This window comes from Thunnus albacares, chromosome 7 (genome assembly GCF_914725855.1).
Source record: "Thunnus albacares chromosome 7, fThuAlb1.1, whole genome shotgun sequence".
NCBI classification, from domain to species: Eukaryota; Metazoa; Chordata; class Actinopteri; order Scombriformes; family Scombridae; genus Thunnus; species Thunnus albacares.
The window spans coordinates 32,676,474-32,698,839 of record NC_058112.1 but is presented as its reverse complement, the minus strand read 5'-3'; the positions used below and the strand labels follow the sequence as shown (position 1 = coordinate 32,698,839).

General features: G+C 40.0%; 2 protein-coding genes across 2 annotated transcripts in view; one reads left to right on the top strand and one right to left on the bottom strand.

The window, feature by feature from the left end:
• Nucleotides 1-2,386: 2,386 nt before the first annotated feature.
• LOC122985393 (fibulin-7-like) lies at nucleotides 2,387-10,388 on the bottom strand. Its single transcript, XM_044356006.1, has 8 exons — nucleotides 9,758-10,388; nucleotides 7,319-7,478; nucleotides 6,945-7,115; nucleotides 6,768-6,855; nucleotides 6,574-6,692; nucleotides 6,006-6,143; nucleotides 5,766-5,901; nucleotides 2,387-2,886 (listed from the first exon to the last, which is right to left on the bottom strand). The coding sequence occupies exons 1-8, from the start codon at nucleotides 9,839-9,841 to the stop codon at nucleotides 2,526-2,528; spliced, it is 1,257 nt and encodes a 418-aa protein (XP_044211941.1). The 5' UTR covers nucleotides 9,842-10,388; the 3' UTR covers nucleotides 2,387-2,525.
• A 6,268-nt stretch (nucleotides 10,389-16,656) lies between these two features.
• LOC122985367 (RNA-binding Raly-like protein) overlaps nucleotides 16,657-22,366 on the top strand; it is a 70,459-nt gene continuing 64,749 nt past the window's right edge. The window contains exon 1 of the mRNA XM_044355965.1: nucleotides 16,657-16,763. Within this exon, the coding sequence (XP_044211900.1) occupies nucleotides 16,727-16,763 (37 nt within the window). The 5' untranslated portion in view covers nucleotides 16,657-16,726. The remainder of the gene's footprint in view (nucleotides 16,764-22,366) is intronic.

Here is a 22,366-nt window from a genome sequence, read left to right as displayed (position 1 = left end):
TGAGGGGGGATGCTATCGCTCTTGTTAGCATGTTTCTGAAATATCAGCAGCCTAACTGTGCTGTGTATTGATAAATCTATGGCGCTGTCCGTGGTGCTGAAGTAGCAGACAGATTTGTATTTGCGCCTTCTTCTCTCAGTCCCGCCCTTCTGTCAGTTTTGTCTTGGATCTATAATAATCTCTAAACTATATACTATAAATACTCAATTCTACACTATATTGTAGCCTGTATGGTCTAAAGAGTAGTGACATCTTCATGATCAAAATGACAAGTAGCAACATGTAGTCATGAGAGAGTGAGAGTGCAAATCTGTCAGCTGGAGGAGAATTATCATTCTTGAATTCGTCAGTAAAGACCTAAATTGAAGTCAAAGAAAGACGGACTGGTTCAAATATGACCTTTAGTCTAAATTCTTGCTGCAGTTTACTGATTATTACCTCCTATCACATAAATGTAACTTTTACCTCAACAAAACACCAGACAGAAGCCAGTTCTCCTGACCAAAGGACAAGATTATTTACTTTTACTACTTGTGATACTGAAAAGCTTCTGTTGGGTTAAACTCCTACACACTAAATATTCTACAGAAATGTGGCTACAGTATATACAGTTATAGTTTTACAGAAGAAGTTTAACAGACACAGTAAGTTACCTACAAAGAGGCAAAAAAACACAGTGGTTCGACACCCCTCCCGCCCGCTTCATTCCCAGAAAGACTTGGTTATCCTGCCCTGCAATTATTACATAATCGCCTTCCTCTGATACAGTCAGAGGTCTTTTTTTATTCACTTTAAGATCAGAGACAGAACATTATGATATAAATTCCCACCTGTGACCTGGTGTTTCTGATCTGACTGCCCTATATTGATTACATAAGTCAGATTGTTTTTGGTCCAACTCAATTTTCAAACTTTAAAGTCCAACTGAAATGAAATAGCATGATTTTCTTATTGCTACAGCATACCTTTGTGCTCCACAAGTAACATGTCCTTTGCTCAGCTTTGAGGAAAAAGAAACAGCACAGAAGAGACGAAGAAGATGTCACAAAAACTTCAGACAAACCAAACAAAGGCGAGATCTATAGTATAGTTTGTCAGAAGTGTTTTCAAACTGTATGGTTTGGTTTTACATAATAAAAGACTTCAGGGATGAGGACTAAGTGACTAGTTTGTCCAGTTTTATAATTAAATATATGTCTGGTAAACCACTCAAAAGCTTGGAGGCTAATGGTTCAACATTTTAAAGTCTGTGACAAAATACATTTATTTAAAGTCACCCTCCACTCAGAAATATGTTTTTCTTCTTGTTTCTGAAGTTGGATGTTTGAGCTTCTCTGTGCAGAATGATGTATGTACAGAGTCTGTTTCACCTTCATCTGCTAATCTCTGTGTTCACTAGAAATCTCAGTTTAAGGCGTGCACCTTCGAGCATGATTTGTGACATCACAACTAGTTTTGGGGCCAGTCGTAGTCCTGTATGCAACTTTTATACAAGTGTGATGTGGAAACTGTGTGATGTGGAAGGAGGAGACATCTTTTGTCCAGCAGTTAAACCTCTGAAATGAAATATATTTGCATATTCATAGATTCCGAATTTTTAATGAGGGAGAATGATAGATATTATTTTAAGGATTTTAATGAGCATTTAGCAGCCCTGTATTAGCATTAGCTAGTTAGCTTGGTTGTAATGTTTGCACTTCCGCATTGGCTTGGCCGCTTGGTAAAAGCACACACAGTGGCGGCGTTATGCCGGCTTTGTTTGGTTCAGTGTTAAAAAGCAAAGGCAGCTTAATGACATATCTTCTTTATGGCTGTAATGCAGGATCTCTGTATAAATGAGACTACTACATCACCAAGATTCTGGCATCATGTATTTTCAAAGACATTTACCCTTTTTTTCTTTTCACAAATAATAAATATTAACCATATATAAAAAATACACTTTGACCTGATTTCAGTTAGACTTTAAAACTCTTCCTTACTGGGTGAATCAATACTGTATTTCCTCAAATAAAAGAAACTCCTAGTGCCTGCTGCCTGTTATATATAATGTGAATGCCAGTTAAGCATAATGTACATTTCCATCGCTTTAATTTAGCTGTAAATATTTTAATAATAGTGGCAGCAGCAACACTTCATGAGTAAGCCGGCGAGCATACATCCGTGAGCATGCTACCTGCATGCTACAGCTAAGTGGTGCACTGCCAAAATGTTCCGGGTGGAACTCAAGTGCTAGAATTATTGTTCCACACGTTGGAGTAAGTGGATTACCGGTAATGCAGTAAAAAAATGTAACAGAGCAAACAAAAGCAGATGAGAAAACATGGAAGCTTCATAATAAAATATGAGCACATATACTTATCAAACAGAGGAAACTAGAAATAAAGGCCTGGTACCCTCTGATGTTGAGGTAAATAAAGGCCGCGGACATAATTTGAGGAAACATGATATAATGGAGTAAAAAATCTGCACCAAACCGTAATCAACCCTGATGAATATGAACCCTCCACCTGCCCATCCTCGCCTTAAAACTCGTACGGAGACACGAGCAGGGTGACCTTGGTGAGGTAGCGGCCCAGCAGCGAGTGGCCCTCCAGCTCGCTCATCTCCACCTCAGCCTCCAGGGTGGCGGGACCCTTGACGGGCGTCACCAGGAGGAGGGTCCCTGTCTGCCGGCCCGAGCGCTGCACGCTGAAGTGTCCTCGCCCACGGCTGCCAGCCAGGCCGAATCGCAGTGTGTCGCCCAGCACACGAGCCGCCGACACACGGAAGAGGACGCGCGGGGCGGACATGTTGGACACCACAGGCAGGAAGTGGAAGGAGATTGAGTTTGGCGCCTGAGTGCACGCCTTGTCTCCCAGCATGCATGGGTTCCTCTCACAGCGCCTGGAGGTGAAGGAAACACAAATCAGGTGGTGAACAACAACAACAACAACACAGAATAAGCAAAAACACTCCAGGAACTGGTGCTAGTTGAAAAGCCATCAGAATGATCACATTTCTATCTAATGGGAATGTGTGAACCAAATTTCATGACAATCCAACCAAAAGCTGTTGAGACATTTTACTCAAAGCCACAAATGTCAACCTCATGGTGGTGGCATGATAGAAAAAAATCATGAGATCCCCCCCAGTCTTCAGGATTCAGACCTTGAATGTCTGCATTATATGTCATGTCAATCTATTCTGTGTTTGTTGACATATTTCAGTAAACAGCAGATTGACCCCTAGAGCCACGCTGCTAGCATGGCTAAAAGGCATTTATGAGTATTTATATACCAAAATTAATCTCTCAAAATGAAAACACTTGGGAGCACTTGGTGATTTACAGTGACTAGCTAATCATGGACCCCAGGAAGAGTAGCTGTTGCCTTGGCAACAACTGATGGGGATCCAAATAAACAATGTACAACTGCTCTTGACCTTGACAAGTCGTAGTGGTTAGCGGAGCAATATTATGGGTTGTAAATGTTGTTGTCAGTCAGCAAACAGTGCATGTCTGCGGTCGAAGTGGCTGGAATTCATATTCCTTTCTCCTTCCTCCACAACTTCCTGTCTCCTCAACCATTGAACAACTCTGAACCATTGTTATGTCAAATCCCTCAGCAATGTAATCAAATCCCTCCTGAAATTAGACTGGTCACATACTGGGTTTCATTCAGAAATAGTTCAAATTATAGAATCTAAAACGGTCATTTCATTGTGTCTTTAAGGGTACATGTTATTTTATTCTCAAATTAAAGTCCCTAATTTATACAGAGAGGCAAAGTGAAACCAGAACTTCCAGGTTCTGTTCCAGACTTAAGAAAACCTCATTTTAAAATCACACTGATGGTTTAAAAAACACAAACAACTAAAAATCCAGCCCTGGAACATGACATTACTCAACAGCAGTGGTGGAAAGTAACTAAGTACATTTACTCAAATACTGTAGTTAAGTACAGTTTCGGGGTACTTGTACTTTACTTGAGTATTTCCATGTGATGCTACTTTCTACATTTCAGAGAGAAATATTGTACTTTCTACTCCACTACATTTATTTGACAGCTTTAGTTACTTTTCAGATGAAGATTTGACACAATGGATAATATAACAAGCTTTTAAAATACAACACATTGTTAAAGATGAAACCAGTGGTTTCCAACCTTTTTGGCTTTTGACGTCTTACAAAAAGCAGTGTGTAGTCGGGGTCACATTTCACATGTCTATGAGTTGTTAACAGCTCCACCAAATAGTGATTTTTCCCTCTAAACTTCTCACATGCTTTCATTTCAATAAATGTTCAAATGATCCAATATTTCAGCAAAAATCAAAGATTAGAGAAAAAGTCCAAAAACTGAAAACAGATTTGTGTATCAGAACTTTGTTTTTTCTTCTTTCCTCTCCCATTAATCATCTCACCACCCCTCAGATTTATCTGCTGACCCTTTGGAGGGGCCCGACCCCTAGGTTGGGAACCACTGGACTAAAGTAGCTAACTGTATATAAAGTAGTGTAAACTAGCTCCACCTCCAGCAGCTACAACAGTAACATGCTGCTCTAACACTGATGCTTCACTATTAATAATCTAATGATGTCATATATAATAATATATCAGTCAGAGGGACCAAACCACTACTTTTACTGCAATACTTTAACTACATCAAGCTCATAATACTTATGTACTTTTACTGCAATACTTTAACTACATCAAGCTCATAATACTTATGTACTTTTACTGCAATACTTTAACTACATCAAGCTCATAATACTTATGTACTTTTACTGCAATACTTTAACTACATCAAGCTCATAATACTTATGTACTTTTACTGAATCTGAATACTTCTTCCACCACTTCTCAAAAAACAATTGAATATAGTTAATTCAGTATTTCTATTTTTAGCAATTTTTCATAGATCATAAATCCTAGATTGAAGGGAAAGAAGCAGTTTTTGACTTGAAGTTAGAGCCAAGTGCTTCTCAGGCAGATCGAAAACCAAACATAACCCCAAACCTGACCCTGCATGTGGTGGAGCTGCCGCCCCCCCCCCCCCCCCCCCCCAGGGGTCTGTCAGTCTGCATTACTGCAACATAAACTCATGATTCAGCTGTAGGGATAAATCAAAACTCCATAGCTGCTTTGGCAAACACGTTTAGTTCCTGTCTGCCACCATAAACATGCTTCACACCTCTTGACCACCATCAGCTGATCAGCTGACTGGAGTCTGAAAACCCCAGCAGGGCGTCTGAAGCCAAACCTCAGTCTGTCTCACAGCCCAGTTACTGTTCGAGGGAGGGAGGCTAAATGACGGGGTGAGGAGGGAAGTGGGTTATATGGAGGTAAAACTCATTGTTCTCAAATCTATCTCTGTCCCTCTCATTTTGTCTCCTGAGGTGAGATGTTTATATGTTCTTTGTCGTATCTGCCCAGTTTGAATTCCTTCTCTACTTGCTTTGTTTGCGGTTTGATTGTTTTATTCAAACTTGAGATGTGATTTCACTGTAGTTTATTATAAAGCTGTTAGCCTGTTAACTGCTAGCTCACGTCCAGAGGCTCAGTGAGTGAATCTTTTCATAAACATCTGTTGACCCACCAGGTTTTTAGGCTAATTGCAAAATTACTGACATCTGCAAATGTGGTGTAGAAATCTGCAGCGCTGCAGAGGTGAAACAAACATTCTTGTGACTTCAGTACATGATAGAAAAGGCCAGAAAGAAACAAACATCTCTGGATGAAACTACTGAATCAGCAGAGGAAAGAAGATTTGACGTTCTGCTCTTACATCGGTGATGTCTTGATGTACGTGGCGTTTTTCATGTGAGGACACTCCACCGTCACGCACCGGAAACCTCCGTAGGTGTTCACACACAGCTGATCCGCTTTGCAGTTGTGCATCCGGTTTTCACACTCGTCGATGTCTGAGGACAGAAAGACAGCAGAGACGAGAGTCACAAACACACACATACACACACACCTCTAACAATTCCCCCCTTAACTGACGAGACGAGCGTCGACCTCTGACCTGCGCAGCTGCGGCTGTCCGTGGCGAGGTCATACCCAGCTGGACAGAAGCAGTGGAAGCTGCCGGGTGTGTTTACACACTGATGGACGCAGAGCCGGCCGGGCTGACCGAGAGGAAACAGACGGCACTCGTCGATATCTGAAACACACAGCGTCAGGGTATCTGCAGGAAAAGTCTTACACAAAGCATTGACTTCAGTTCCCTCACAAAAAGTTCTTTAATATTGTCTCTGTCCTGCAGTAAACTGTAACATCAGTTGAAAGTTTTCTTGTATGTGTTTGCAGGCTGTCAGGAGACTTTCTACATCTATAAACTACAGTGAGACTGTGGATTGTGCAGCAGGAAGCTGTTCAAATCTTCATCTGGAAGTAACTAAAGCTGTCAAATAAATGTACAATATTTCCCTCTGAAATGTAGAGGAGTGGAAGTATAAAGCAGCATCACATGGAAATACTCAAGTAAAGTACAATTACCTCAAAATTGTACCCAAGTACAGTACTTGAGTAAATGTATTTAGTTACTAGTAGAAGCAGGAATTATAAAAAATGTGTTCTTATATATTTATTACCTGTGCAAATGTTGTTGTCGCGGCCTGATATGGTGAAACCCACATCACAGGTGCAGCGGGTGGAGCCCAGGAAGTGAGTGCAGTGAGACGGACGGATGGAGGAGGAGGGAGAGGAGGATGTAGGTGAAGATGCTGCTGCGGTGGAGGATGAGGAGGAGGAGGAGGAGGAGGAGGAGGAGGAGGAGGAGGAGGATGCTGACAGAGCAGCAGAGATGGGGAGGGAGGAGGAAGCAGAAGCAGCAGGAGAGAAGGAGGGCAGAGAGTTTCCGGTGTTGTTGAAGCCTGAAAAGAAAAGTTAAAAATAAAACATCACACATATACTGAACCAGTATCAGTATTATATTCACTTAATGCTCGAGTATCTTATTTACGTCTGCACATGGGCTGCTGGCCGCTCCACTTCAGAGACTCCAGGCACACCCGGGTCCTCGGGCCAATCAGCTCGTAGCCTGGCTTGCACAGGAAGTGGACCTCGTGTCCGACGTCAAACACCCGACCCAGTCTGCGGCCGTTGGCGGGGGTCTCTGGTTTGGGGCAGGATACTGGGAGACAGACAGAGACGTGTTATTTCAACTTGTGAGCTGATGTCGATAGATATCATAGATAGAAACGGCTCCAAAGATTAAAAACAGTGTCAAGTTTTCCTCTTCCTGACATTGAGTGACAACAACGCTGTTATTAGTCTTTGGAGCCCTAACCCGCTCTCTCATCAGGATAAATCACTAAACAAAGTGTCGTTCCTCACCGTTCTTGCTGATCTTAAAGATCGCCATGGTGCTGTTGTGCAGAGCGCTCAGCTTCTTCCTGAGGGAGCGCACGCCCTGCTGGTACGACGCCTCGTGGGCCGCCAACATCTTCTCCACCTGTCGCAGCGAGGTCAGCAGGTCGTGAGTGGACGGACAGTCCTGTGGGTTGGAACGAGGAGAGGTTAGAGGTCAGACTCTGATGGGTCCACATTAGGGATGTGCAGAGATCTCAGTATTTGTATTTGTATCTGTATTTGTTGAGGCAGCAAAATTATTTGTATCTGTATTTGTATTTGAATAAAAGTGGAAAGAGGCTTAAAAATCCTGTTTTTGTTTTTCAGACACTTTTAATTTTAGAAAATCAAAGTGTTACAATAAGTGTTCATGGATAAACTACCTATGAAGGAGGTCCCCACATCGGGTTTTGAACTGGAGTCTCCCAGATCATAGACGACTGCGCTGATTACTGAACTAAAACTGTACCCATCGCCTCATTGCAGACAGACCTCTACCTATTTATACACCCATAACACAGAGACAGCACAGCATGTAATGTGCAAGGAGGAACTTCAAAGGTGATTATTGCTTTGCACTTTTCATTTATTACCTATTTTTTATAACCTAACTTTGTGGAAAGGAGAAAGGGATCAACAGGTTATGGAGAGTCTCTTGGGACGCTGAAGCTTCATATTAGCTTCAGATAAACTTTTAAATACATTTTTTGTACAGAAGGAGGACTGTGGATTTTGTCCTCCATCACTTCCATTGTAAGGTCATTATGAAGGGATCTTCTAATGGTCAGTATGAACAGGAGGAATGATTACAACAAGAAAAACATGTTTCAATGTTCATTTTGGCTCCTGACTGTTGTTTTAAGACACTTGAAAAATTGTGAAACCATCATTTAAGATGTAGATTGTAGGAGTTCAAAATGTAAATCAGACTTGCTTATAATAAATCCTCGTTAAATGTCACTCATGTTTTCTCCAAAACCACAAATGTGACTGATTTACCGTCTCATTGAGGAGGAAAGACAGTTACGCACACTGTCTACATTTATTTGTATAGTTATATCCAGAAGAAGAAGAAGACGACTGACTGCAGTCTGTCTCTGTGGGTTTCAGGTGTGAGGTCTATACATAGAGGTGAGGTTTTCAGAGCCGCGGCCTGCTGCAGTAACACCTGGGTGAAAATTGGACATGAGCCCGCCGCTGACCTCACACTGTCGGATAAAACACCTCACTCAACATAACACAGCACAACGCAGCTGCAACATAATGAACTTCTGTGTTTGTGTTTTTGGTGAAAGGAGGCGTTTCTCTGTGGTTTGATACAGGCCGTCACCCAGCGGTGCACATAAAGGAGGGTGAACTCCAGTTCAACCCGTTTGGACGACTCTCACAGTACAGTCAAGCACAGTTTTATTTACTGAAGGAAAGAACAAATTAAACTACAATTAGATTAAATAATACAGCATGATATGTTATGATGTTCCTGACACATGAAACATGTTTCATAAGCCTGACAACATCCTAGAATACGTTTATATTATCTTATATCAAGGTAGCAGCATTTATTTTAGTTAGTAACATATTTTAAGCAAAAGATCACAATGGAAAGAATGAAATTAAATATAAACAATTATACAAAGAAAGATAGAAAGAAAGAAACCTATAAAAATTGAACTGGAACAAAATTTGTTTCAAAATAAATAAACTTAAAGCCAATAATAATATTAACTACTAATATGCTAATAGAAGCTACTTGATTAAAACTGGTAGTACATGGTACTTTCAAATTAATTAATTTACCATTTTTAATTGATTTATAAATATACTGTATAGACTTATAGAAGAAATGAAAAAACTACAAAGTTGTAGTTTTTTAGTTGAGTTGCAGGTGGAAGTATAGTAACAAAAAGAGGAACTTAAGCACTAAAAAGACTGTAACGTTGAAAGATATCTACTTGATTTGACTCATTTGGACGCTGAAGCTTCATATTAGCTTCAGATAAACTTTGAAATACATTTTTGCACAGAAGGAGGACTGTGGATTTTGTCCTCCATCACTTCCACTGTAAGGTCATTATGAAGGGATCTTCTAATGGTCAGTATGAACAGGAGGAATGATTACAGCAAGAAAAACAGGTTTCAATGTTCATTTGGGCTCCTGACTGTTGGTTCAAGACAGACTTGAAAAACTGTGAACCTGTCCTTTAAAGAATTTTTATTTTAATGGTCCAAAGAGCTGAAAGTATTCAGTAAAAACAGCAACAAAACTGAGAAAAGAAAGAAAATATAACTTTTTTTCTTGTCTCTTTAAATCATCTTGTAGACTCAAAGAACGTGTTGTAGGACTCAGTGAAACCACAGTAAATAAAAACTAATCTACCACTAAATATAACTGATCTCACTGTCATATGAAGCTGTTGTTCTCACCTGTGCGGAGGACAGCTGATGAAGACATGTCATTGCCATAACGACCACAACAAGCTCCATCCTGGACAAAACCTCCATCTTCATCCTGATGAACTTTTCTCAGCTTGTCTGTTTCTTCTTCAGCTCCTTCTCAGCGTCTGCAGATCTAAATCATCTCCTCTGCTTCTGGCTCTTTTCGAGGGCACTTGCCAAATTTCTCCTCCTCCTCCTCCTCCTCCTCCTCCTCCTCCAATCCTCCATCACATATTTTTGAGGCTGAAGTTTGAGGAGGAGAAGGAAGGAGGAAGAGAGAACGTCTCCCACATCTGGAACACACTCCCACTCTTTTGATCCATCAGCATCCCCAGAAATAGATTCACAAATTATAAGGAGAAGTCAGCTGACGGAGGCGTCTTTTAATCATCACCTGCAACACAAAGCAGCTAAACTTTGGTGTCTATTTCTAATTCGCTCTCCAGCTGAGGAATGTGACTCTTGCTCCAATTATAGCGGCCTAAAGTTCCAGTTTATTTTTTAAAATACTAAACCTGCCATCTTGCAGGATAACGTTGTGTGGTTCCTAAATGACAGGGCGGCCATATCTGATAACCTCGCCTGGATTATTATCCCCCAGTAGGAAAACAGCTGCAGGGATCCTGGAAGAAATGTTAGAAAGACCCTGAATGCACCATCATATAAAGTCATATATATATAAGCAGTGGTGGAAGAAATATTCAGATCATTTACTTAAGTAAAGGCAACAATACCACAATGTAGAGATACTTCATTACAAGTAAAAGACCTACATTTAAAATCCTACTTAAGTACAAATATAGAAGTTAAATGTACTTAAAGCACTAAATTAAAAACATTCATTTTGCAGAAATGATCCAGTTTGAACTAGTTTGGTCATAAGAGTCATAAAATATATCTGAAAGGTCTTGAGATGACAGACTGGGTATAAAAAAGAACAAGCGTAGCTGTATATATCTGGATTATATTTCCTTAATCTTTTGAGTTTTTGTGAAATATTGGAGAGTTTTACTTCTTTGGGCCTCAGAAAGTTATTTATTTGAAACCATGTGGGGGGAAACATCTCTTTGTAAAGGCCCGCAAGCCAAAAAGTTTGGGAATCACTGGTTTAATGTTTAATAATACAGTATATTTTATAAACTCATCATTATGTTATTATGTTATTTGTAGAGCTTTGTCTTAAAATGACTCTATAATGTAAATATACAGTACTGTGCAAAAGTTTGAGGCACTAAAAGTAAAGTGAAGATGCTTTGAATAGTTTCAATTGATCAGTTAAGTTGATACAAAGTTCAGTAAACAGCAGAAAGTAAATCAATATCTGCTGTGAGCAGCTTTACCTTTAAAACAGCAGCAGTTTTCCTCTGTACACCTGCACATAGTCTTTCAAATATACCATAATTCACTTCCTTGAAGGATTGTACTTTTGAAGACTAAAAAAGCACAATCAAAATCAATCAAAAGTTTCCTCACAGATCAGTAATCCTGCACAAAGTGATAACAAACAAGTAATATAAAAGCATTAACTGAAAGGAAGGGTTCACAATTTTTCAAGCATCTTAAAACAACAATCAGGACCCTTACGAGTCTTTTTAGTGCCAAAGTCCCTCTTTTTGTTACTATACGTCCAACAGGGAACAGGGAAACACTGTCCGAGGAAACACAAAGAGGGAATTTGATGCTCAAAACATGCTAGTAGATTAGCTTGCTAGCAGAAATGCTAGCTTGGCTACGTGGGTTAGTCACATGACCCTCACCTTGCAAGTCATAGTTGTTTGTCAAGAGTCTCCTCTAGAAATAGCTAAATCACCAGAATGATGTTTGACCTTTGTGTGTTCGGTCCAACCATAATGTGCAAAACACCAGTCAATCAATCAATCAATCAATCAATCAATCAATCCATCCATCAATCCATCAATCTGAATGTGTCACCAGCAATTGGTGAGATTGCACAAGTTAAAATATTTAAAGGCATGTTAAAATAAAAATAAATAAAATCATAAATATTTACAGTAGGTCTTGGTTGGGTTTATGTGCTAATCTCACATTTAACTCACAGTATTTTATATCATGATAACGGTTGAGTATGAGTTTAACATTTGAAATGGTTTCAGTTTGATTGTGTGGTTTCTGTGTGCAGTGTGCCGGACGTCCACCAGGTGGTGCTTCAGTCTTTCATTTGAACCTTTGTGTGTTGCAGAAATGTTTTGTGTTTTTTTTTACAAACTTTTAGCTGCTGTTTTAATCTGAACCCAAAGAACGTTTCTTCAGAAACACATTTCTTCACATGTGGCTGAGCTGTATTTAGCAAAATTATTATTTATGTTGGTGAAGTCACTAATTACAGTCTGGAGCTTTGATTCTTGATTGATTCTTGCAAAACCACATGAAAGCCGAGAGGTCTGAAAACATTTGCTGTCATGGTTCTGTCGTTGACTCTGGAGACTCTTGCGGGTCTCTTTGGATTCCTGGGTCGCTGTTGTCCACCAGATGCCCTCAGACTTCTTCTTCTTCTTCTTCTTCTGTTTTGTGTGTATTGGACTGTGAGGGACAGGGCTTATATTGAGTTGGACTTTCTGTTTGTTTTTTTAGACTCTTTGTGTTTTTGTTCTTTTGGCTTTTCTATGTTGTATTTATGTTGCCTGGTCATGTGGTTTTTCTGTGTTTTCCTTGTGTGTTTCTTCACTCCTCCTGTGTTCATGTGCTCCTCCTCTCCCCGGTCTATCAGCTCCCGGTCTGCCCGTCTGTTATGTCACCTGTTCCTCATCTGATTACTTTAGTTCCTGTTTTATTCTTGAAATGTTTTCTCCTTGTGTTTTGTCACCTTTACTTCCTGTGTTTTCCCACCTTTGTTGATCGCCTCACATGTTCCACCTGTGTCTCGTTTTACTCACCTGTGTTCAGTTTGTTAAGTCTTGTTCTCGGTTCAGTTTTTGTCGAGTCTATTGTTAAATATTCTGCTGACTGCCTGCTGTCTCCTGTGTTTGAGTCCACCTGCTCTACTCACCTTATGACAAACACAGTTTCTGTTTGTTTCTCAAGTTCATGTAGATTTGTTTGACTCGTGTTTGGTTTATTGTTGCTTCTGTTAAAGTGTTAAAAAATGACAGTCAGCTTTTATGAATACTGCTTTGTCGTCTTCCAACGTATACTAAGGTCTTCTTGTACCCAGAGTTACTTTTATGCATTTTGTTTATTTGTGCATTTTTTTTCTTTTTCTCCAACATTAGAAAATGTCTAAACTCTAAAAGTGTATTTAACTCATTTTTGCTTTTTTATGGATGCTTTATCTGTGTGTGCGATAACTTTTATACAGGTGTGATTATTCTGTACATGTGTGTCTGTCATAGGCTACTTTCAGGGACAAATTTCAGACTTCAGACCAGTTAATTGTTCTATTGGGCCTTCAAATGAGGAAAAAGCAGATTTTTTTGGGTCAGTGGTTCAGGTGAGGGTTAGGGTAAGTCTCCAGGTAATGAATGTAAGTCTATTTATTGTCCCCAAAAGTGACCTAGAACAACATGTGTGTGAGTGTGACTGACCTCTATAAGCCTCCATTAAGCAGAGGGATTAGCTGCTTGGACAGTGACAGTTGGATTAAGTCGAACGGTGGCTCTGAATTGTGTCGAAAAGCAAAATACACCTTCATCACACTGCAGGTACTGGAGTTACCACGGCAACAGGACTGATGATTCAGCTCCATCCATCCGAACAGGTTTTACAGTGAGCTTCTGGAAGATCGTCCTGTTGGTCAGTTTGTTCATAGTCAGTTTATTTATCTGAGCAAATATTACATAGACATGATTAGATTAAACTTGCGTGTTGCAACAGGACGCAACAAATAAAAACGTAGTTCTAATAAGAATGGCTTAGTTATACACTATGTTACTGTATGTATGATTCATGTGTTTGTGTTGTGAAAATTTCAAATATGTTGAACTTTGTGGACAACAAAATCACTTGTGCTTCTGAATTTCCAGAACTGTATGACAACAAATTAGCTTCAATCACCAGATTTGTAAGTTTGAGTTTCTACTGCTAGCAACTTTAGCATTGTAGCTTGTAGGTTTTATTACAAGTCGGTCCATCAGGTAATCAGATGAGATAAAGGTGAACCGTACAGAGCTGTAACTTGCTGTGCTGACTGTAATGTGAACAGACCTTTACTCTCCAACAAGTCCTCCAAATTAAATGAGCAGATACGTGGTTTGATCATGTGACTCCAGAACGACACATAGGAGCGTTTTCTAATCTGGTGCCTCTATCGGCAGTAATCAGCAGGACGACATCATGTGTCTGTGTTTTCCAAACTGTTAAACAATTATGATGTTTAATGATGTGACGGCGCTGTGGTTCAGGTCTGGTTAGGTTTAGGGAAAGATCATAGTTTGGGTTAAAATGATCACTTCGTTAAGTTTAGAGAAACATGTGGTGGGTTAAAGTTACTACTTCCTTAAAGTTAAGCCACCTTTGTCATCATGGCTACAATAATAACCACGGGGTTAAGGTTAAGGGACGATTGTAGTTACTGTGTTTAAAAAACTGTCCTGACTCGAGGTTGGAAACAGGAAACAAACAGCAGATTGTCAACAAATCTCATGTGTAGAGACAAACCAATAACTGATCTACTATCAAGTATTGTGTTTGTATTCAAAGCCTGATGTATCTTATTCCTCCATTGTTAAAAACACATCAATAAGCCACATCGCTGCACTGGGTGACATGTTCCTTCATCCCTGAAGACAACAGTTACTTTAGTTTGTTTAGAAACGGCTCCAAAGAGTAAAAAGTGATAATATAAAATATAGAAAACCCCCCAACATATCCCTCAAAGAAGATGATTATGTTTGTTTTAGTCTTCATCTCATCTGTCCAAACTTTGCCGTCCTTATTCATAAGTGCTGTGTCACATGTGATCATATGATACTACACACCATTTTAACAGGGTTTTGAACATGTAGTATCTGTTTACAAAAGAAAACAAAGTTATTGACACACAAACATGTCTGTATGCGGACTCATATAATCTGATTGTTGTGTAGGGATGTGTAGAGAGTCTAGTATTTGTATTTGTTGAGGCAGCAAAATTATTTGTATTTGAATAAAAGTTTAAATTGGCATAAAAATCCTGTTTTTGTTTTTATTACACTTTTAGTTTTAGGGTATTAAAGTGTTCATCAATAAACTATCTTCTGAGGCAGGTCCCCAGACCGGATCTCCAACTTGAGTCACTTAGATCGTAGACGTCTGTGCTCACTACTGCGTTAAAGTTCAGCTCCACACTGCTGCACAGACAGACCTATAACTATTTATACACCCATAACACACACAGCACAGTGTTTAAGGTGTAGAGAAAAGCTTCAAAGGCGATTATTGCTTTGCACTTTTCATTTATTGCCTATTTTTTTTACAGCCTAACTTTGAAGGAAGGAGAACAACAGGTTATGGAGAGTTCTTTGAAAGTACTTCACGCGTGTCTGTAGCTCAGTAAAATATTCATAAAAATCCACTATTTGTGCTTTTCTGAATACCGTATTCAGCTCCAACCCTAGTTGTGTGTGCTGTTAGGAAACAAACAGGAAATGAATGAACTACTCACAGCTGGTTTAAAAACTGTGTGCATGAGAGATCTCAGACAAACAAACGATTATTAAATCTGTAGACAAATATTCTGCTTCCTCTTTCACTTTCCAAATTTGACATCGCCAGCTGCAGCTTTCCAGAGTCGCGGTTTGATTGACAGCTGGCTGAACTGGTTCATACACTGCGAGCATGTCAAGTAATAAAAATAAAATACATGCAAATGCTGGAATAGTGTTAAATGGAGAACAGAAACAGGTGAATTTTTGATGTAAGAAACAGGATTTGTAACCTGTAAACACCTGTGTGTGTGTGTGTGTGTGTGTGTGTGTGTGTGTGTGTGTGTGTGTGTGTGTGTGTGTGGCACTGCCCTGTGGTCTGATGGATAGACCCTCATTCAAATGCATGCTGGGAAGCTGTTAACTGGCTGCTGATGGAGGTTAACTCCAAGATAAATGAGGAAGCCCAGGAGACGCCCCGGCTCTCCTCATCATCATATCTTAATTAGATAGGACAGCTTTAATTAAAATGAAATCGTTTAATGGATTTTGTAATTAAAACAGAGTTGGATGACGGCCGGTCGGTCGGGCCATCGGCGCCTTCTCCTCCTTCTGATCAGGGTCAAATAATAAACACTGACTAAACTTAAACTTGGCTTTCATCAGTCCATCCTTACCACACTTTAAATAAAAACACACTTTATTTATATAAGTTAAAATTTTATTGATTGATTGATTACTTGTGTGATTGGTAAAATGTCAGTAAATCGCACGTTCTCAGAGACCATAATTAATTTTCAAAATGTCGACCAACAGTCAAAAACTCAAAGATAATAGTTTTTTATTCAACAGGAATATGAAAACCTGAAAATTTTCATATTTGGTGAAACTGGAACCAGTGAATTTTTGCTAGTTTTACTCAAAAATAGCTTGAACTGATTATTCAATCATCAAAAACGTTGCTAATTAATTTTCTGTCGGTCAACTAATCGATTAATCGACCTCCGGTATCTCTTATAAACACTTTTCTATCAGATTATCAAAGCAAATCTAAAAGTTTTGATGTAAACTATGAAAGTCAAAACTTCAGCTTTCATCAGGGGGCTAAATATTTTTTTTACCTAACAGAGCTTTATTTCTCACCCCCCCCCCCCCCCCCCCCCCCCCATCCTGCAGATAAATGAACTGATCCCCCCTCCTCCACCCCTCTCGGCAGAGTGTTAGATGGTACATCCCACTGCCATACTCAGCGGTCACCCCTCTGCCTCCCTCTCTCCATCAGTGAGGGAGGATTCAGTCAGACACACACACTCTCTCTCTGAGTCGACAAGTCTTCTGTTCCTCCTCCTCCTCCTCCTCCTCCTCTTCTTCTGTTGTTATGACCCATTTCAGGAGCGACTGCCACAGAGACAGACGTGAGTAACACACACACACACACATACACACACACATCACAATACACTGTTAAATCCAAGACATGCAGATGTGTATGTGTGTGCCAGGTGAGTGCATGGCTGCGCCTGTTTGCAAGTGGTTTGGAGTTTTTCTTTCTGTGTGTGTGTGTGTGTGTGTGTAGCTGATTCACTAAGGCGACTTCAGCTTCATCATATGTGTAATCATGTGAGGACACAAGTATAGAAACAAGAGCTGTGTTGAGAACAGACAGAATTGTCCTTTAAGCTGAGATGTGGGCTGTGCAGAAAGAGGATCAGCTCACATGATAAAGATATTCTCAGTGTAATATTTCATTCATCAGGAGCAGAGCATGAGGGGATGTTCCTCTGTTAACTGTTGGGACCCTGCAGGGGAAAGCCACACACCAGATACTAGAGTTCTGAGGTAGATGCTTATAATATCATATGACAATGACATACTGGCACATATTAATTTTTTACACTGATGCATTTTTGATAAAGTCCAACTGAAATTAAATTGCCTTTTTCTATCAGCTCTGTAAATCACTTCTCATTTGAGAAAAAAAATCACAAACCGAAAGGTATATATTTATATTTTAAATTCTTTGATTTCATGATGGTGCCCCTTAGTTTTACATTATTTGATTAAATACCATTATGTTGCCACACCTTACGTATCTGGAGTCCTTATTTCCATTAAGCAAATCAAATCTTTGCATAAAGCGATAACGTGTCGTTCTGCCATCAGCAGAGCAGATGGTCACACTGAGCCTGATTGCATCCTGCTACTCAACACAAGAGACACAGAATCTAAACAACAACCCACATTAGCTTTCCTGCTAAAGTCTCCTTCTTATCTAACTTGCAAACATGAACACACATTCTGTCCTGCAGCTTAATTTGTTGAACAAGCCACTAAATAAACATTCACCACTGACGTCAGTTAGCAGGCTGCATAGCTAATTAGCTGCTCAGCTGCAGCACATTACACAGCATGTAAACATACCTGCAAATGTCTCGTTCTTACTCTTCAATACCACTGCTAACAACTCACTGTCTGTCCATGACTTGTAGCTACAGCAGTTTGTTTACTTTGTCTCTTTTGTGTATGTGACATCAGTAGCCTGACAGCTGCTGTCAATCAAACACAGATGCTGACACGCCCCCTGCTGTCTGAGACAAAAATGAGCATTTCTGATATTTCCCCAAAGACCTTTTTTCTTCATTCCAATAATACAAAACTATTAATAATATATTTTTAAAAAAACATGATGGCATTATTGTTGACTGCAAAGAGAGATGATTAAATGTGATTTCAATTGGTGTTTTTTTAGTCCCCCTCCATTGAAAAAATAATCTTTTTCCTTCAGTAGGATGTTTGAGCTTCGCTGTGCAGAATGATGTACTGTATGTGCTGAGTTTGAAGGATGTTTTCACATGTATCTGCTGGAAAGTTTCTCTGTGCTTATCAAAAAATCTGAGTTTAAGGGACAGTCAAGATCATTGAGATTTTTGAGTAGCACTTTGTAAACTCTGTTTTTAAAAGTGCTCTATAAATAAAGTTATTATTATTATTAATGTGTGGTTTGGAAGCCAATCCTGGTCCAGTATGCAACTTACACAACTGTGATGTGGAAACCTGAAGCCTCCAGTGCACAAACACTGAGAGTAGACTTTACAGTGAAGGAGGAAACATCTTGTGTCCAACAGTTAAACTTTTGAAATGAAAAATAATTGTATATTCATAGATTCTGGATTTTCGTTGTGTCGTTTTAAGAAATTTAATCAGGTAATTTGTGTTTTTTAATAGAAAAAAAACATATTAGACACATCTGTCTGTTTCTTTGAAGGGCTGTTGAGGATTTGGTTGGTTTCAGTAAATGAGGAATCCACAGATTTAGCATTGCACTCATATAATATTATCAGATGTACAACGAACAATTTTTAAAAAAATGATCAAAACTGATGCAAAGGTAATTTCTTTGATTAAAACTGTTCTAACCGTGATGAAGATTAGATATCCACTTCAGCCTCCACACTCATTACCAGCGAGTCAAGTTCAAGGTTCTGTTTATTCATCCATAAAATTATGGAAATGTCAGCGCACACATCCTCGTCATCCAAGGTCACAGATGAAGAACAATATCAGTGTTACAGTTTCCAAAACAGGCTTGAATGTAGCTGCTAACATTTCAGCAGAAGCTGTGATCACCGGGGTGTGAAGAAATGTCCCTGAAACTCTTTTACCGCTGGAAGAATGAATGCATCTGGAAAGTAGATCTGACAAGCAACCCTTAGGACTAAACGGTTGCTGGCTGAACGTATTGTCTTAGGTTTATTGAACTTATTATGTCAGGTTCAGTTAGCTCAGTTTTAAGAGTGAGAATGTTCGCTCATTTACAGACGGAACTGTGCGCAGGCTTTAAATCTATTATAATATAATAGTCTAACAGTCATCTATGAAAACAACGAAGCGCTTTAGTAATCAGACTGAACACTCTGGCTGCATCACTCGAGACGACGCCACAGTTTGAAAATTGCATTTGAACTTTAATTTTTGCTGGAGAGGCTTTGTGAATCAAAGCAATCAAATCAATACAGACAAAACACTACAGGACACTTAACACAGCATCATATTGTGTAAAGTGTCCCTTAGTGTCAACTCAAGAATTATGGCTGCAACTAACAGTTATTTTCATTATCAATTAATCTGCTGACTGTTTTCTCAATTAAACGATTAGTTGTTTGATGAAAAATGTCGATCACTGTTTCCCAAGATGACGTCTTCAAATGTCTTGTTTTGTCCTGACCAACAGTCCACAACCCAAAGATACTCAGTTTACTGTCATAAAGGACTAAAGAAACCAGAAAATATTCACATTTGAGAAGCTGGAATCAATCAATTTTACTATTGTTTCTTAAACAAGACTGGGAGGAAGCAAAAATTACAACAGCTTTTAGCAAAATCTCCGTCATTACTGACAGGTGGTGCGAAATGCATTCTGGGATACTTGGCTGTCCCGAGTTTAGGCGACTTTCAGCCAACCAATGGTGTAACTTCATCACTCACTGAGTCAGTTTTTATTGAACTTTTATTCGAAGAAACCTGACCAATGAACGATTTAATACAGCAGCAAACCCTCCCTCATCATCAACACACACCAGACGTTAAAAATGACACAGAGAGAAGCACATTCAAACAGCCAGAAACCCTTTATGCTGATCTTTTTAAAAGTGGAGAAATGAGTAATCTCATCTTCTAAACTGACAGACCTGAAGCCTGGCACAGAGCCTTTATCCACCATCACCCCTCAGTGGCAAAAAAGGGCAACAAGGAGTAGTTGCAGTTAAAGATCAGGGACTCAGAGGACTCTAACAGCATAATGACAGCTGTCAATGTTTATAGAAGTGGTAAAGTCATGTTACAGGGGTATCTCAAGCCTTTCCAGGACAGTTTCCACCTCTCCTATGGATCACAGACCCTCCAACCGTCTCTACCATCCCAACTGAGGAGGAGCACCATGATGACACAGAGCAGACCCTGACTCCTCCACATACGACCTCCTTTACAGACTTGAAGGAGCATTTCACCCAGTTGGAAGTAGAGCTGGTGCAGCTCAGGAAAATGGTCTTGAATCAGACAGACAAAAACTCAGCACAGCTTTTACAACAACAACAGATGGAGCAGATGAGAAAAGAGCAATAAATCGTACAGACAACCCATCAAAAACAATTACTTAAAGACAGAGAAAACCACAAGAAAGATCTATTCACTCTGACAGAACAAGTGAGAGAGCTACAGCAAGAGAAAGAGAGCCTGATACGAATGAGTGAGCTTGTTGAATTGTCAAAATATTGTCACAGGAGAGCGTTTGCTGCTCTATCAGAACTTCTGGGAGATCTGCAGCTGCAGAGCCACAAGATTCAACTTGTTGCTCTGATAAAGGAACTCAAGGAGAGAAACAAAGCACTGGATAGCTTAAAGGAGCAGGCGACTTCCCTCACTGAGTCTGAGCCACTGAGGACTGACCACAGTCAACACCCAGCAAGATGATCCCCTCTCTCAGCCAGAGCAGCCAGAGTCCAGCAGCCACTAAGATGTTCCCATTAGACCGGATGGTCCCACTGCAAAAGCAGCTATTGTGTTACTAATTGACTCAAATGGAAAATTCATTGATGAGAAAAGGCTTTTCCCCCGGCACAAGGTGGCAAAACTTTGGTATCCAAACACAGACGCAGCCATTGGTATTCTCTCTGAGTCTCACACCCTCATCCACACAGGTACAAATGATCTGAGGGCACAAATGGAGAGAGTGACCCTGTCTCGTAGAGCTGTCACTCAGAAGGCCGTTCCTAACTTAAAATAGTGATGTCCACTCTGTCACCCAGGAAGGATTTCCACCCATACACAATACAGAAAGTGAATGTCAGCATCTTTAGAGACTGTGAACCCCTTACCCCTCTCTCACTGTACAAGATCTTTATGATCATGTACACCTGAAAGACGTCACACTGAACCGAAGACGAACACTCAACAGGAGGAACAACACTCCAACAACAGAGAGGCACCTCCCAGGACCTGCCAACAGCATGCTGAGGAGAGCCTACCAACCAAGGCCCAAGCAGCAGCACCTACAACCATCACCACAGCTCAGACCTCAGGACAGCATCAGTCATACCCAGTCTGCACAAACCAACCCCAGACCAAGGACCTCGCCACCTCCCAGACCTTTCGCACCACCTCCACAGCAGCAGTAGGAACAGATCCAACCAGGCGGACTATCAGAGGAGCAGCAGGCTTGTCCACAGTGAATGTAGAGCCATCCAGGACATGCTGAGTACATTATGCTCTTATGGGAAACAGTCATGGTCAGTCTGCTGCAGTGGCAATGAAATCATTTAGCATATTTGTCTGCAATATTCAGGGTTGGCCCTAACTATAGAGAGTTTATAGTCCAATCAACAAAACTAAACCAGTCACCCACAACGGAGACCCAGAAGGAATGTTGATATGGTTTAAGTCAGAACTAGCAGACTCAATAGAAATAATGAAAAAGGGAAATATCACATTTGGTTAAAAAATGTATAAAGATATAATTTCTAGTTAGAAAACTATTTTTATGTGCTTTCATATTCCTCAAATAGAATCTCCATATTTCAATGAGGAGATTTTCTCCACCATAGAAGAAGAGATAAGTCAGTCCAGGACCAGGGATCTTATGCTGATCAGTGGAGATGTAGAACTGGTGAGGAGCTGGACTTTACTAGTCCTGAATGTGACAGTTACATCACTGGAGCCAACCTTAACTTTCCAATCCTTTCCACCAGGAATAATTATGACAAAAACAGAAACAAGAGTGGAAAACAAGTTTTGCAGCATTGCAGAGCGTTGGGTCTGTATATTGTAGATGGAAAGCTGTGAGGGGACTCCTTTGGACATTATATGTATTGTTCAAAACATAGCAGCAGCACTGATGGTTATGCTATGACAGATTTAGACCAAACCTCTTTGAGAGCCTTCACAGTGAAAGAACAAACACTTCTATCAGATCACTATCAGATCACTTTGTGTCTGAAAAGAGCAGACACAGCAAACATATGTT